Below are 18,678 nucleotides of genomic sequence, written 5' to 3'. Positions count from 1 at the left end.
GGATTAGATTATATGATCCTTCCATCTCTACATCTAAGAAGCTAGAACAAGGTCAGTAGTTTTAAAAAGCCATGCCAACTTAAAAAGAAAAATCATATCTCTACAGAAGGGAAGGAAATACATATTTATATAGTATCAACTATGTGCCAGGCACTTTGCTAAGTGCTTTGTAATAAATATTATCTCATCTGATGTTTTTAACAAATTCCTTGGGATTTAGAGGAAAAAACAGGTAAGTAGGGTATTATATGGGAGCCTACAACATCACATGCAAAAAATAAAATCTTTGGTGATTAGAAAATATAGTCCTAAGAGTTTTCAAAGATATCACATATTTGTCTTTGGTTTAAAAGAAAGTAAGTGAATGCACAGACAATTTTTTTTCTGACTAAGAATGTCTCCTTTAAATATAATTTCAGAACCTTAAGTTTTATCTGAGTATAACAAAATTCTTCCTTTTAGGATTTTCTAAGCCCTTCTTTACTTCACATTAATGAAAACGCAGCAAACAAACTCTACTCCAGGGACCTTAAATTCAAATTACATATTTAAGTTTCTAACATTCAGTTCAGAGATTTTGTGTCATATAATTATACTACTGCGTGTCACTTGACAGAGCTTTATACAAAATACTGACAAAAACAGTGACAAAATTTTGCCAGGATAAGAAAATTCATGGAAATTTAAAAAATGAAACAAGATCTAGCATTGTCACATATGAAACCATATTATAAAAAGTATTCATAAAAAAACTATTTTCTATGGAAAGTCCATGAAAAGTAGGTCCATGAAATAGAAGAGACAAGAGACCTAAAAGCTAGCAAGCATAGCAGCAGGAGATTGTTTAACCCCAGAAAACAAATTGTTCAAAGGAAGGACTCCCTAATCCATAAAAATTAGTAGAAAAACTAGAAAAGTTGATAGAAAATAGGTACAGATTCACCTCTCTATCACATATTACAATATGCTCTAAAATGGTACACAACATAAGGTCACATCATAAAAAAACTAGAGAACAGACAGGCTCACTTTTCAAATCTGTATTGGAGAATTCATAACAAAACAAAAAATAGAGGCTACAAAAAACAAAACAATTTGAATTACATAAAATTAACCCTTTGCACAAATAAAATTAGTGCAGCTTAATTACAAAAAGAAACTATTTGGATTAGAAAATCTTTATATCAAGCATAATTCAGACAAACCATTAGGACTCACTCCCCAATAGTTAAGTGGCCAAAGGAAGTAAACAGTTTACAAAGTAAGAACTGCTAATTATTGATAATCATATGAAAATGTTCCAAATCACTATTAATAATAACAAATATAAACAACTCTTGAGATTTCAATTTATATCAAATTGAAAAGGATGATGAAGATAAAATAACCAGTGTTAAAGGCTATGAGGAAACAGGCACACTGATAAAAATATTGTTTTACTTTAGAATAAAATTGTATTGATTCTTTTTATTTTTATACTATGATCATATCTCTTCCCTATCTGCCATTGCCCTCAAATGAATCTTCCCTTTTAGCAAAAAAATGCAATAATACACTCCTGGAGAAGCTATAGATTGTTAGGTCCACTGTCCTGGAAAACAAGTTGAAATTAAGCTAAGTCAATAACCTATTCTTATGCCTTTTGATCATATGATGATTTCACTTACGAAATTAATGACAGAAAAAAGGTCTTCTATATACAAAGCAACACTTTTTTTGTAGTAACAAGAAACTGGAAGCAAAGGAAATGCCCACAAACTAAAGTATAACTGAACAAACTATGACATACAAATATTATTGCACTGTAAGAAATGATAAATATGGAGAACTTGGAAAAATACATGAGAAGATTTATAATGGACTAATAGAAAAACGAAAAAAGCAAAACCAAGAAAATAAGGTATGTAATAATTACAATAATGCAAATAAAAACAATATAAGCCAGCAGAACATAAATTAAATATAATAACTAATTCTGATGCCAGCAGACAAATAATGAAACACATTTCCTTATTCTTGGTAGATAGGTGGTGAACTAGAGATATTGAATATTCATAATTATTATGTCAGTGGCTTGGTTTTGAGGAGTATACAAGAAGTGAAATTTCTTTAAAGGGTTTTTTTTGTTTAATGTGTATCACATTTAGTTACATTGCTAGCATCTAGCTCTTTGTTTCTTTTCAAATATTTGCTAATCTCATGATATACTGGTTTAAACAAAAGATCAAACTAATTCATGATATACCCCTGAAAATCTAAGAAAAAACACTAGTTTCAAATTCTGAAAATAGAAAAATATAGAATTTGTCTTAAGTAATGTATTAAAGAAAATACACGCACACACACACACACACACACACACACACACACACACACACACACGTCATCTTTCTACTTATAGTATTACTTCACTAATTCAAACCTATGTGAGTACCTGGGTTTTTAACTTAACTCTGACCTTGTGACTTTGAACAATGGACTGTGAAAAGATAGGTACCAAGAATGAACTAGCGCAATTGTTCAGGATAATAAATTGGAATTACGTAAGAAAAGTCTTTTCCATACACAACGATATCCACTACTGGAACCAGCTAAATGCCACAGTGGTTAGAGCACTTGTCCAAGAGTTTGAAGAACCTGAATTCAAATTCAGCCTAAGATACTTACTAGCTGTGTGATTCTTGGCAAATCACTTAACCTTATTTGCCTCAATTTCCTCATTTGTAAAATGAAATGGAGAACGAAATGGTAAACCACTCCAGTATCTTTGCCCATATGGTTCCAGGGAGAACTGAACACAACTGAAACAAATTCAACAACAATCCTATTACTGAGCTATTAAGAAGGTCAAAGACAAAAATTTGTCAAAATATTCAAAGCTGTAATTTCTGTTGTAACAAAACAAAATGAGTGACCCACCAATTGGGAAATGGCTGAACAAACTGTGATAGAAGAATGTAATGGATTGTTATAAGAAGCAATAAAGATAAGGAAATCAAAGAAACATGGGAATACTTCAGCAATACAAAGTAAGCAGAATTAAATAAGATTACTACAATAATATGAATAAAAACAAAACTAAAAGGCACTCCAAAACTCTTGATTAATTGTAATAACTAATTTCCCTAAGAAATGAAGCTAAGCTACACCTACCAATTCTTAGCAAAGAGGTGGGGGAAGACAGATGTCGAATATACCATCAAATATGGGTTTGTTGTACAAAGTGATCGTTTTTCAGGTACAGGCTATAGTAGATGGCCAGAAAAGTCCTTTCTAAATGTTAAATTCTGTGAAAGTAGTGCCAACCCATATATATATGCATACACACACACACACACACACACAAACACACACACGCACGTGTGTGCGCACACACGAATATTTTTTTGGTGATAACTAAGAGGAAAATTAGGGAATAACCATCAATTGAGGAATCTGTTAAAAAAAACATGTGACATTTTAACATATTTAATGTATTGGACTGATTACTTGCCATCTAGGGAGGGGGTGAAGGGAAGAAGGGAAAAACTTCGAACAGAAGGTTTTGAAAGGGTCAATGTTGAAAAATTATCTATGCATATGTTTTTTAAATAAAAAGCTTTAGTAAAATATATATATATATATGTGATTAGGCTATAAGAAATAACAAAAAGGACAGTTTCAGAGAAATCTGGGAAGACTTTAAAGGCACTAAGAAGAATAAAGTGAGCAGAACCAGGAAAACAATTTTCCTCAAATACAACAATGTAAAAATAAATAACTTTGAAACACTTAAGGGCCAACTAGTTGGTACAATAGATAGAGCACCAACCCCAAAGTCAGGAGGACCTGAGTTCAAATCCAGACTCAGACACTTAACACTTCCTAGCTGTACGTCAATGGGCAAATCACTTAACCTCAATTGCCTCAGCAAAAAGAGAGAGAGAGAGAGAGAGAGAGAGAGAGATTTAAGAACTCTGATCAATGCTACAGAGCACTGATGATGAAAAATGGTACCAACTCTTTTAAAAGATAGATGATACTGTGTGACCCTGGGCAAGTCACTTAACTACAATTGCCTCAGCAAAAACAAAAACAAAAAAAGATAGATAATGGATTAAATATGCAGAATATTTTTAGACATAGTCAATGTTTTTTGGTTTTTCGTTGTGTTAGTTGTTTGTTTTATATAACTAATTTAAAAGTATCATACAATCATTTTAGCTCACAAACCCAAACCTTAACATACAGGACATCAAATAAGCACAAAGACAGATGTGTTCAGAGTATTGCACTTATTTAGTAAAATTCAAGTCAGTTGATTGTAATGCTGTTATTTGTCTCATTTTACAGATGAAGAAACTGAATTTCAAAGAGATTAAGTACTTTGTGTGAAAACTAGTGGCTAAATCAGTCTAGTATTTTTGATTTTTTGGTTCAACTATTGAATATCTGTTATAATATCTGTTCTCCCCCCTCCCCCAGTGGGAAAAAGTTATATGGAAGGATAAAAAAAAAATGCTTGTTAATTGAAAAAAATTAATTAAAAAAAGAGCCGCCTTAAAACCATTTTCTAAAAAGTTCATATGAATATGATTTCCTCCTTCACCTAAATCAAAAACCAATCTTCTACTTATTTTGATAAAGGTGAAAAAAGCAAAGGCAGCAAAAGAGAGGCAAAGAAAGAAAGCAGAGTGGCTTAAAAGAAAGTATAATTCTGCATCATTTACACAATGGACGACTTTCATGAAATGCAAGACAATTTCCTTCTGAATGTTGTCTCTTTCTACAGTATTTTAAGAATATTCTTTTTTGGTTGCTAATGTACTATCCCCTTCAGGGTAGCTTCAACAGAAAAATAGCAGTTTATTAACAATTTCACTTTTTTCCTCACAGCAAAGCTATACTTTTAAAATAGGTTTGTCCCTTTGTTATGGCAAGAGTGTACTTAGTATATCACAGATATAATTGCAAAGATTTAAAATTCACTAAACTTAATTCTGGAATGAATTCTTATCCAATTAAAACTCATTTTTCAAAGACTTATCACAAATTATCAATACCATTAAATTCACTCATATGGATAAAGAAGAAATAAAAAGCATACTGGTATTTCTAACAATCTTCAAATTAATGTAACATTGAGTTTCATAATTACCACAAACACTAACAATAAACCTAAAACATTTTGACTGATACTGAAGTCAATGAAAATAAAATTCTATTTTAAGTTGCTTTAGCTACATAGCCTCTTTCCAAAAGAAAGTCACTTCTCTTTTTAATGATTAGTTGTGCCAATCTGTGACACTTGTGACACAATAATTAGTCCCTTGGCTCTGTATATTATCTATGATAAATATAATCCTTATTTACATTATAATTTGGTGACATGGCAGTATTCACTGAGGAGTTTCTCTGAAAATCGCATTGGCATACCAGTCAGATTCTGAAATGATTCAATAACAGAATGCAAGCAATACTATTAATACCTTAAGGGGAACAAAATATAGGTCCCTTCTCTTTCCACATATAAAGGACATGTCAAAATCATAAATGTAAAAAAATCACATCATGCAGAATAATGTTCATTTTCAGAATAAGAAAACTAAAGCCCAGATAAGTTAAATGACTTGACCAAGGACACACAAATGAGTTAATGACAGAATTGGGATTAGAATCTGAGCCACCTAATTCCTAATGCAATTGTTCATAGGTGAGTCTCCAAATTCAGAAAAAAATGCCAGGAAAGTTAAATCCAAATACATTTTCAATGAAAGTTAAAAAGTCCAACCTATCCTGCTGATTTATATTTTAATTAAACTGGTAAAATCAGTTCCATGAAATGAATTTCACATTGCATATAATCTTTAATAAATACTATTACTGTCCAGTTTATTCAGTCTGACAACAAAATACAGAATCACAGAATTTCATAACTAGAAGGACCTTCCTTCATTGACCATCTAGTCCACATTTCAAAAAGAAAATTTTTCACTACAACAATAAATAAATGGTCATCTAATCTCTCTCTCCTTGAATACCTCTGATGAAAGAGAACCCAGGTATCCTGAAGCAGTTCATTTCACTAACAGTACCAAAAAGTAGAGCTGCGGTTGAGAAAAACTTCATTTTCAGAGGCAAAGTATGATAGTGAAATCAAAATATAAGACATGATTACTGACTTCAAGGAGGTACTCAGGAAGACAAGGCGCATAGGCACTTTCATTAACACTAACTTGTTCAATCCCCTCTAACTCCCCCCCAAAAAAAAAATTTCACTAGACTAATTAGCCACCAGTCTTCATGCAAGTCACTTAATCTCTTTGAAATTCAGTTTCCTCATCTGTAAAATGGGGCAAACACCATTACAATCAACTGTCTTGGTCCTTACTGAACAAGTACAATACTCTGAACACATCTTTCTATATGCTTATTTGATATCCTGTATGTTAAGAGTTGGATCTATGAGTTAAAATGACTGTATGATACTTAAAATTAACTATATAAAAGAAACAACTAAGAACACAAAGAAAATATCTACAGCCAAGACAGACTAACTTAATATTTATGACTATGACTAGAATCTATTACAGGATTGTAGCATTTAGAAGTTAAAGATCACTTAGTCCAATTCTTTCTTTTTATAGCTGAGAAAATAAAGACTCAGAGAGTGGAAGTACATTGCTTAAGTTTTTCACAGGTGGTTTGGCAGATTTGCCTTTTGTAAAAGACAAATTGTAAACCATTGAGCCCCAGAAGAACTGCAGGTCCTAGCCCTTATTACCCAGCACTAGAAATCAATCAGCAGAACTGCCCCAGGGCAAATTAAAGCAGCTGTCTCCCCTTTTCATTGAACAGACCTCAAGCCTCAAAAAACTGAATAAAACACCAAAAATAACTCTCACCATAGACAGTTTTTAATCCTGAAATTCCTAAAGGCAAAGCAACTCCAGAAGAAGCCCCAAAGAGAGACATGAACTGGTCCCCATTTCACAAGGTTTTCTTTGAAGATTGCATAAAGGATCTTAAAAGAGAGTTAGAAGAAAAATGGGGAAATGAAATGAGATCACTGAAAAAAGGAATGGAAAAAATGGAAAAAGAATGCAATGAACAAAAAAATTTAATTGGTCTATTGCAAAAGGAGCTAAAAAAGGTAATCCAATAAAATAATATACTAAAAATTAGAATTTAACAAATGGAAGTGGATGACTCAATAAGACTTCAAGAATCAGTCAAACAAAAACAAAAAAATGAAAAAATAGAAGAAATATGAAATATCTCCTAGGAAAAACAGCTGACCTGGAAAATAGATCTAGGAGAGACAATGTTAGGAATATTGGACTTCCTGAGAGCCATGATGAAAAAAAGCAGCTACACATTATCTTACAGGAAATCATAAAAGAAAACCACCCTGATATTTTAGAATCAAAAGGTAAAATAGCCATTGAAAGAATCCACTGATCACCTCCTGAAAGAGACCCTCAAATTAAATCCCCAAGGAATATCATGGCAAAATTTCAGAACTATTATACCAAGGAAAACATATATTGGAAGCAGCCAAAAAGAAACAATTTAAATACCGAGGAGCCACAATAAGGATTACCCAGGACCCAGCAGCTTTCCCCTTAACAGATCCCAGGGCCTGCAATCTGATATTCTGAAAAGCAAAGGAACTGGGATTACAGCCAAGAATAACCAACCAGCTAAAATGAGCATTATCTTTCAGGGAAGATGGATATTCAATGATATAGGTGAATTTCACCTATTTCTAATGAAAAGATCAGAACTAAACAAAAATTTTGATCTCCAAACACAGAACTCAAGAAGCATAAAAAGTTAAAAGGAAAGGACTCTTGAGAACTATATTATTGTTATGGGTATATTTAGCAAATGTGGGTATAATTTGATTTTATTATGAAAATATGAAAAACAAACTAGAGGTGGAAAAGGGAACATACTAGAAGAGGAAAAAGGAGATAAAATAAGGGAAATTACATCTCATGAAGAGGCAAAGAAAATTATTATAATTGAGGGAATGAAGGGAGGGGGATGAGCATTATGTGGATCTTACTCTCATCAGATTTGGCTCTAAAAGAGAATATCAGACATATTTGGTATAATAAAGAAAAATGTCCCCTTAGGGATTTTCCCTTAGGAGGGAAAGAGTGAAAAGAAAGGAAAAGACTATAATAGAAGGGAAAACAGAAAAATTAGAGGAAAGGTATAAAAAGGGGGGAAAGGGATCTAAAGGGGAAGACTGTTTGAGGAAGGTAGTCATCAAAAAGCAAAATACTGGGGAGGAGGGAAAGGGCATAGGAAAGAGAAAAGCATAACCTAGGGTAAGAAGATGGCAGGAAATACAGAATTGGTTATTATAACTGTGAATGGGATGAACTCTCCCATAAAATGGAAACAGATAGCAGACTGGATTAAAAGACAGAATCCTACAATGTATTGTTTACAAGAAATACATTTAAAGCACAGCGATACAAATAGAGTGAAGGTAAAGGGTTGGAGCAAAATATATTATGCTTCAAGTGAAGAAAAAAAAAGCAGGGGATAGCAATCCTCGTCTCAGTTCAAGTAAAAGCAAAGATGGATCTAAGTAAAAGAGATAAGGAAGGAAACTGTATCTTATCAAAGAGTACCATAGATAATGAAGCAATATTACTACTAATCCCACTAATATGCACCCAGGGGTATAGCAGCTAACTACCTAAAGGAGAAGTTAAGAGAGCTGCGAAAAGAAATAGAAAAACTATAGTAGTAGGGGGATATCAACCTTGCTCTCTCAGAACTGGATAAATCAAACCGCAAAATAAATAAGAAAGAAGGTAAACAAAATGTTAGAAAGTTAGGTGTGAAAGGAAAAGTAAAGAAGTTCACTTTTTTCTCAGCAGATCATGGAATTTATACAAAAATTGACCATGTGTCAGGACATAAAAATCTCAAAATCAAATACAAAAAATTAGAAATAGTAAATGCATTTTTTCAGATCATAATGCAATATAAGGCCAGGAAAAAGAGATCAAAAAGTAACTGGCAACTAATTAATCTTATCCTAAAGAATGACTGGGTGACAGCAAATGAACTGTGGGAAATGAGTATGAACCACTACATAGAATTCCCAATCCCTCTATTTTTGTCTGCCTGCATTTTTTATTTCCTTCACAGGTTAATTGTACACTATTTTCAAAGTCCAATTCTTTTTTTTACAGCAAAATCACTGTATGGACATGTATACATATATTGTATTTAACATATACTTTAACATAAATAACATGTACTGGTCAATCTGCCATCTGGGGGAGGGGATGGAGGGAAGGGGAAAAATTGTAACAAAAGGTTTTGCAATTGTCAATCCTGAAAAATTACCCATGCATATATCTTGTAAATAAAAAGCTATAATAATAATGCTTTTAAATGACTGGGTGAAACAGCAAATTATAGACACAATTAATAATTTCATCCAAGAGAATGACAATAATGAGACAACACACCAAAATTTGTGGGATGCAACCAAAGCAGTAATAAGGGGAAATGTTATATCTCCAGATACTTACTTGCATAAAATAGAGAAAGAGAAGATCAATGGATTGGGCTTACAACTAAAAAAGCTAGAAAAAAGAACAAGTTAAAAACCTCCACTCAAATACCAAACTTGAAATTCTAATATAAAAGGAGAGATTAATAAAGTTGAAAGTAAAAAAAAACTACTGAATTAATAAATAAAACTGAGTTGGTTTTATGAAAAAAAAAATAGTAAAACCTTTAGTTAATTTGATTAGAAAAAGGAAAGAGGAAAATCAAATTGTTAAACCTCAAAAATGAAAAGGGAGAACATTCCACCAATGAAGAGGAAATTAGAGCAATAATTAGGAGTTACTTCGCCCAACTTTATGCCAATAAATTTGATAACATAAATTAAATGTAAGAATACCTACAAAAATATAGATTGCCCAGATTAACAGAAGAGGATATAAATTACTTAATCCCGTTTTAGAAAAAGAAATAGAACAAACTATTAATCAGCTCCCTAAGAAAACATCCACATGATTATGTTCATACATATGAATTCTATCAAACATTTAAAGAACAATTAACTCCAATTCTATATAAACTATTTGAAAAAATAGGGAATGTAGGACTTCTATCAAATTCCTTTTATAACATAGACATGGTATTGATACCTAAACCAGGTAGGACAAAAACAGAGAAAATTATAGACCAATCTTCCTAATGAATACTGATGCAAAAATCTTAATTAAAGTATTAGCAAAGAGATTACAAGAAATCATCCCCAGAATAATACACCATGACCAAGTAGGATTTATACCAGGAATGCAGGCCTGGTTCAATATTAGGAAAACTATTAGCATAATTGTCTATATCAATAACCAAATTAACAAAAAACATATGATTACCTCAATAGATGCAGAAAAAGCATTTGATAAAATCCAACATCCATTCCTATTAAAATAAAGGAATAAATGGACTTTTCCTTAAAATAGTAAGTAGCGGGGAACAGCTAGGTGGCGCAGTGGATAGAGCACCAGCCTTGAATTTAGGAGGACCTGAGTTCAAATCTAACCTCAGACACTTAACACTTCACACTTCCTAGCTGTATGACCCTGGGCAAGTCACTTAATCCCAGCTTCAGGAAAAAAAAAAAAAGTAAGTAGCATCTATGAGTAGGTAATGAGGAAACCAAATTATCACTCTTTGCAGATGATATGATGGTATACTTAGAAAGTCCTAGGGAATCAACTAAAAAACTATTAGAAATAATCCACACCTTTAGTAAAGTTGCAGGATACAAAATAAATCCACATAAATTATCAGCATTTTTATACATCACTAACAAAATCAAAAAGTAAGAGATATAAAGAGAAATTCCATTTAAAATAACTGTCAATAGTATAAAATATTTGAGAATCTATCTGCCAAGAGAAAGTTAGGAACCATATAAGCAAAACTACAAAAACTTTCCACACAAATAAAGTCAGATCTAAACAATTGGAAAAATAACAAGTGCTTTTTGATAGGTCAAGCAAATATAATAAAGATGACAATACTACCTAATTTATTTCTTTAGTGTTATACCAATCAAATTCCCAAGAAACTATTTTACAGACCTAGAAAAACTAACAACAAAATTCATCTGGAAGAACAAAAGATCAAGAATTTCAAGGAAATTAATGGAAAAAAAAAAAAAAAAACAAATGAAGGTGGCCTAGCTGTACCAGATCTAAAACTATATTATAAAGCAGTGATCATCAAAACCATTTGGTACTGGCTAAGAAATAGATTACTTGATCAGTGGAATGGGTTAGGTTCACAGGACAAAATAGTCAATGACTATAGTAATCTAGTGTTTGACAAACCCAAAGAACCCTAGCTTTTAGGATAAGAACTAACGATTTGACAAAAACTGCTGGGAAAATTGCAAACTAGTATGGCAGATACTAGGCACTGATCCACACCTAACACCTTATACCAACATAAGGTCGAAATAGGTTCATGGTCTAGACAAATTAGAAGAACATAGGATACTTTACCTCTCAGATCTGTGGAGGAGGCAGAATTAGAGATCATTATTGATCATAAAATAGATAATTTTGACTATATTGAGTTAAAAAGTTTTTGAACAAATAAAATTAATGCAGATAAGATTAGAAGGGAAGCAATAAACTGGGAAAACATTTTTACATTCAAAGGTTCTGATAAAGGTCTCATTTCTAAAATATATAGAGAATTAACTCAAATTCATCAGAATTCAAGCCATTCTCCAATTGATAAATGGCCAAAGGATATGAACAGACAATTTTCAGATGAAGAAATTTAAACTATTTCTAGTCATATGAAAAGGTACTCCAAATCAATACTGACCAGAGAAATGCAAATTAAGACAATTCTGAGATACCACTGCACACTTCTCAGATTGGCTAGGATGACAGGAAAAGATAATGATGAATATTGGAGGGGATATGGGAAAACTGGGACACTGATACATTGTTGGTGGAACTATGAATGCATCCAACCATTGTGAGAGCAATTTGGAACTATGCTCAAAATTATCAATCTGTGCATACTCTTTGACCCGCAGGGTTACTACTGGGTTTATATCCCAAAGAGATCCTAAAGGAGGGAAAAGGACCCAAATGTGCAAAATTGTTTGTGGCAGCCTTTTGATGTGGCAGGTGCCCATCAATTGGAGAATGGCTGAATAAATTATGGTAAATGAATGTTATGGAATATTATTGTTCTGTAAGAAATGACTAGAGGATAATTTCAGAGAGGCCTAGAGAGACTTACATGAACTGATGGTAAATGAAATGAGCAGAACCAGAAGATCATTATACACTACACGGCAACAACGAGATTATACGATGATCATGTAGCTCTCTTCAACAATGAGATAATTCAAACTAGTTCCAATTGTTCAGTGACGAAGAGAACCATATATATGCAGAGAGAGGCCTGTGGGAACTGAGTGCAACAACATTGCATTTTCACACTTTCTGTTGATATTTATTTGCATTTTGCTTCCCTTCTCTGGGATTTTTTTCTTTCTAGATCTGATTTTTCTTGTGCAGCAAGATAACTGTATAAATAGGTATACATTTATTGGATTTAACATATATATTAACAAATTTAACATGTATTGGACTACCTGCCACCTAGGGGAAGGGGTGATGGGAAGGAGGGAAAAATTTCGAACAGAAAGGTTTGCAAGGGTCAATGTTGAAAAACATTGGGGTTCTTGCTGAGAAGAGAATGTCTTCACAGTGGGCAAGAATCCTGGCAGGCAGCTATTCCAAGGAGAGAGAGAGGTTTCTTGGCAAGGCATAGTCCTGCTTCAGGCCTCTGCAAATTATGAGTTTAAAATTGCCTTTTTTATAAGAGATCAATTGAATATAATTCCTTCAATGTTGTCACTGCCCCCAGGCCTAGATTTCCAGCTGAATGAGACCACTTAAGTTCAAGCTAAGTAGGAATGGTCCTGAACTAATTTTCAACTCAATAGAAGAAGCTAGTCACCATCAAGATAACAGAATGAAGCCACTTTATTTTGATTCCCTGAGGTGGGCCTCTCCCAGAGGAGAGTTTCTCAAGAGTTCACTCCATGGCTTCCCCCCCAAAGTTAGAGAGGACAGTTTTAGGACCACCACTACCCCACATCGATATTATGCAAATTATTTGAAAAAATAGGAAATGAAGAGCCACCAGGTTTGCTGTGAGAAGAAACCAGCACATGCCTGGTGAGAGCAGAAGCAGTGAGACAGGATGCTGCTGGCTGTAAGCACTTAGAGGAGAGGTGAGTTCTTGGTTTCAGTTATAGTTCAGAGGGGAGAACTGAAGGTAATAGCCACTGTAGGGTTCTTAGGAAACAAGAGCATTCCCAGCTGGGATGGAGGAGGTGAGAGGGAGTCTTAGCTGTTGCATAGATGGAGGAAAGAGTAAGAGAATGGGCACACTTCCTAGCTGTGTGACCTTGGACAAGTCACTTAAACTTAAAATAAACAAACCAGTAAGAAGGACCTGAGACTAGAGGCACAATCCCCCCACGCCTTAGAGGCATTATTCAAACAAACTGTTATTCAAACAAACAAACAAACAAAAACAGGCAAAGGAAAAAGAACCACAGCAAAGTTACTGTAGGACTAGAAATGATCAGGATTTGTTTTCAGAGGCAGCTACTGAAGCAAAAAAAAGCTTCTTCTACCCCAAAGAATAATGTCAAATGGTCACATACCCCAAAAGAATTTTTAGAAAAACTTTTTAAAAGGCTTTAAAAGTCAAATAAAAGACATTGAAGAAAAATTTTTAAACAGAACAATCCAAGAAAAAAAATTATGAAAAGAAAGTTAACCAAATGGAAAAGGAGATCAAGAATATTAAAGGAAAAAATGATTCCTTTAATTGGGCAAAGGGAAGTCTTTGAAGTTCTGAGACCAAGAAATAATTAAACAAAATACAAGGAATAAAAAAGTCAGAGAATGTGAGACAAAAAAAAAAAAAAAACTAATCTGGAGAACATATCAAGAGAAAATATAAGAATAATCAAATTACCTGAAAGCTATGATTAAAAAAAAAAGATTTTTGATACAACTATATAAAAAATAATAATAATAATAATAATAATTAAAGGAAATTACCCTGAAGTATTAGAATAAAAAGGGGTAAAGTAGAAAAAGGAATATACAAAGATTTGGATGAAATGATGTAGAGCAACATAAGCAGAAGTAAGAGAAACATATACATAATTATTATAATAATAAAAATGAAAAAGTCACAGAAATAAATTCAAATTGAATAATAAAGGCCTATATATATTATATATTGTCAGGTAGCATTGTAATAGTTAATTTTGCTAATCACAAAGGTTTCAACTGTGATGAAATGACTGATAGAAAGACAAAACATAATTTTAAGTAATATATTTTTTAAATAAAAGCATATCTTCCTGGCATCAATATTTGTCCAGTAATAAATGCCAATGAGTCATGCAATACTATAGTTTATAAAATACTGGCAGAGAGGCATACAGTTGCTACAAGCAGGCTACAACATAAAAGTAGAAATGCAAAATCATCTATGGGAAATGGTATGAAAAATGTCTTCAAATAACAATAAAATGGGGAGGAAGAGAAAGAGAAACATTAGGTCTAGTCACACAACAGAAGCAACAGACAACCATAGAATCTTCATGCTCTAATGTCTTAGCATTTTTGAAAGAACTCAAAAAAAGTTCCTTTCCCCCCCCCCCCAACAGGGATTTTCAGTTTCTCCCCTTAATTACCAGCTAATTAACAGATAAACATTTATATTCTATTCTATACATACCATCAATGATAGACATGTTTTTTGTTGGTGAAGATGAAAAGGTTTTAGAAGCCCGGCTTCGAACAGACTTCTCCTGAGTGTTTCCTGTAACAAAAAAAGCAGATAATATGCAATTCTCCAAACTTCTCAGGTTTTTCAGTCATGTCTGAAATTAGATTTGAACTCAGCAATCAGGACCAGAACATTATTCTCTGTATCACTTAGCTGCCCCATAGTAAGTTGAGTAATGTGTAATAAGGTTAGAAAGTAAACTGAAGTTAGCCTAAAAGGCTACAAAGGACAAAAAAGCAAACAAGGAAAAACTTTAACAATTATGGCTGCTTTTCATCCACACCATGACTTCCATCCCTTTAACTGTTCCGTTTTTTTTCCCCCAAACTACCATTCTGAACTAGCTACATTTGATAACCCAATTCAACTTTATAATTTTCTCAATCTTGCCCTGCTAATAAGACTCAGGCTTGAATTACCTCCCTCTGTCCCCTACCTTTACCCCTCCACATGTGCTGCTAAATGTAGCCTTTAGCTACACAAAATTACAATGACTGGGTCAACTACAAATCTGTCATATAACTTCAATTGGACTTCCACTGACACAAGGACATTCTGTTTACACCTTCCTAATTAACTCAAATCTCACTAACCAGAGTAGCCATCCCAAACCTTTTTATGCCTCATCAAATCTTCCGGAAGTCCCCTTGTCCCTATCTTTTCAACTGGCAACCTTGCCTCATACTGCACTGAAAAAATGGAAGCCATTTACTGAGAGTTTTCTCTTCTCCTCTCCTCAAATCATATGTCCTGGATGCCTTCTGTCACTATCTCCTCCTTCACCCTAGTTTCACATGAAAAGGTGGTCCACATTGACAAAATAAAGAGCTCTGTTTACACAAGTGATCTCATTCCACCATTCTCCAGCAGATTTTTAACTGTCATATCTCCTCTCACTTAAACTTCAATCTCTACCTACTGAATACTTCCCTACAATCTCAAAGCAAGCCTATGTCTTTCCCATTACCAAAAAGCCCTCACTTGATCCATCCATTCATATATTAGCTATTGTACCCTATATCTCCTCCCTTTTATGGCTAAAACTTTTTTTAAAAGGCAATATGATCAAAGTCTCTACTTTCTTCTCACTCTCTTTTTAACTCTTTATAGTTTGGATTCTGACTTCATCAAGTTAAAATTGTTCTCTCCAAAGTTACCAGTGATCTCTTAAATGCCAAATTTAAATGGTCTTTTCTCAATCCTCATCTCTTCTTAACTGGGCTGCAGCCTTTGACACTGTTGATAACGCTTATCTACTTAATATCTTCTTGATAGAATTTTATAGCATTACTCTATCCTGGTTCTCCTAGCTGTTTGATCTTTATGCAGGTCATGCCTTCTGTAAGTGTCTCTTAGGTGATCTCCTCAGCTCCCATAGTTTCAATTATGATCTCTATGTGAATAATTCTCATATTTACTTATTCTCATATCTACTTACTTCTCACTTAAAGTCCAAACACATTTCCAGCTATCCATCAGACCTCTCAAACTGTAGTTTCCATAGATATTTTAATGTAATTTTAAAATTCAAAACTAAAGGTATGTTCTTTCTCCCCAATCCATCCCACTGTCAAAAATACTACTATCTTCCCAGGCAGTCAGTCTTGCAACCAGAAGGCTTGGAATTCCTCATTTCCTCACTTCTCCATGTGCAATCTTTTGCCAAGTCCTGTTGATTTTAATTTTATAAAAATATTCACACTTTCTGACTTCTTTTTTTGATACTGCCACAACTGTGATGCAATCCTTATCAGTTTATGCTACACAATTGCAATAGTCTCTCAATTGGTCTCTTTCCCTCAAGTCTCTTCCCACTCCAGTCCATCTTTCATTCAAGTGTCAAATTAATCTCCCTAAAGTATAATTCTAACCATGTCAAGCTCCAGAGGTTAGGTCTAGATAAGTAGTCAATAAACTAGAATATTTCCTTTTGCCTCTAAGATGAAATATAAAATCCTCTATCTGGCACTCAAAGCCCTTTACAACTTGATCCCCTCACATTATCAGTTTTCCTATACCTTACTCCTCCCCTCCCCTTAATCCACACTCTGATCCAGTAACACTGAACTCTTTGCTTTTCCTCACAGAAGACATGCTGCTATCTTCAGACCCTGTACATTTTCACTAGTTGCTCTCCAAGCCTGGAAAACTCTCTCCTAAAACTCTTCATCTCCTGGCTTTTCTTTCAGGTTCCAGATAAAATTCCATCTTCCTTACTCCCCTTAATGCTAATGTCTTCTTTTGATTAGCTCTAATTTGTTTTGTACACATTTTGTTTATACATAGTAGTTTGCATCTTGTCTATCCCTATTAGACTGGTCTTCTTAATAGCAGGGATTATCTCTTGTCTTTCTTTGTACCCCCACTGCTTAGTATCCACATGCTTATGCCTGGCATTTGGGTGTTTAATAAATCCTAAATGACTGACTACCTCAAGGTAGTGAGTTCTACTTTATTGAAGGCTGAACAAAGAGTGTATAACAACTTCTTAGATGAGCAAGGTTTGAGGTTTTTTTTTTTCTTTTTCAGGCATGGATTGAATTAAATGGCTTCTGAGGTCCCTTTCGATGTTGAAATTCTATGAACAGAAAAAATATTAAATTTTGGGGGGGACTTTTCCTCTCTTAATAGTAAGGAGATATGGAAATCAGGAATAAAATTTTACTTGATTTTAGGCTTTATGCAAATATTTCACTCTCAGAGCAAAAAAAAAAAAAATTACTGTAGTTTATTCTCTGAGTTGTCCTTTTCCATGCAAAAAGCCACATTTTTATTTCATAATTCATATTAGCCTCATTACTATCACACATAGGATAATTAATAACAATGAAGGTTGGACTCTGAGCTAAATAGGGGTGTTATTTTGTTGCTGTTGTGAAAAAAAAAATTTGAGAAGTATTTTCTCTCCAAATTGTTTTCATACATTAATAAGTATTTAGGTTTTTTAAAATTATATTCTTCTCTCCAACTCTTGCCCTTAAACTAAGGGACCTTTATACTCATTTAGTTTCTCTCCCAAACTGTGTAACCACCAAATTTCTCAGCCTCCTTAAATCTATGACCTATCTGATAAAGGCCTCATCTCCAAAATACATAGAGAACTGACTCTAATTTATAAGAAATCAAGCCATTCTCCAATTGAAAACTGGTCAAAGGATATGAATAGACAATTTTCAGATGAAGAAATTGAAACTATTTCTAGTCATATGCTCCAAATCATTATTGATCAAAGAAATGCAAAATAAGACAATTCTGAGATACTACTACAGACCTCTCAGATTGGCTAGGATGACAGGAAAAAATAATGATGAATGTTAGAGGGGATGTGGGAAAACTGGGACACTGATGCATTGTTGGTGGAGTTGTGAACAGATCCAACCATTCTGGAGAGCAATTTGGAACTACAACCAAAAAAGTACATACCCTTTGATCCAGCAGTGTTTCTATTGGAATATTATTGTTCTGTAAGAAATGACTAGCAGGATGATTTCAGAGAGACCTGGAGAGACTTACATGAACTGATGCTAAGTGTAATGAGCAGAATCAGGAGATTATTGTACATTTCAACAACAAGATTATGTGATAATCAATTCTGATGGAAGTGGCTCTCTACAACAAAGAGAATCCAAATCATTTCCAATTGATCTGTAATGAACAGAACCAGCTACACCAAGAGAAAGAACACTGGGAAATGAATATGGACCACAACATAGCATGTCTACTTTTCTGTTATTGTTTGCTTGCATTTTTGTTTTTTCTTCTTAGGTTATTTTTACCTTCTTTCTAAATCCAATTTTTCTT

The 18,678-nt window shown here is 33.5% G+C and overlaps 1 protein-coding gene across 7 annotated transcripts in view; it reads right to left on the bottom strand.

Moving 5' to 3' along the window:
- MRE11 (MRE11 homolog, double strand break repair nuclease) overlaps window positions 1-18,678 on the bottom strand; it is a 74,544-nt gene that overhangs the window by 13,946 nt on the left and 41,920 nt on the right. For all 7 annotated transcript variants that reach the window (XM_074304498.1, XM_074304500.1, XM_074304499.1 and 4 more), the window contains one exon: window positions 14,827-14,910. In XM_074304498.1, coding sequence (XP_074160599.1) covers window positions 14,827-14,910 — 84 coding nt within the window. The remainder of the gene's footprint in view (window positions 1-14,826; window positions 14,911-18,678) is intronic.

The sequence above is a fragment of the Sminthopsis crassicaudata genome, chromosome 3 (assembly GCF_048593235.1).
Source record: "Sminthopsis crassicaudata isolate SCR6 chromosome 3, ASM4859323v1, whole genome shotgun sequence".
In the NCBI taxonomy this organism is placed as follows: Eukaryota; Metazoa; Chordata; class Mammalia; order Dasyuromorphia; family Dasyuridae; genus Sminthopsis; species Sminthopsis crassicaudata.
Note: the sequence above shows the minus strand (reverse complement) of the source record. Positions and strands in the feature narration are given on the sequence as shown.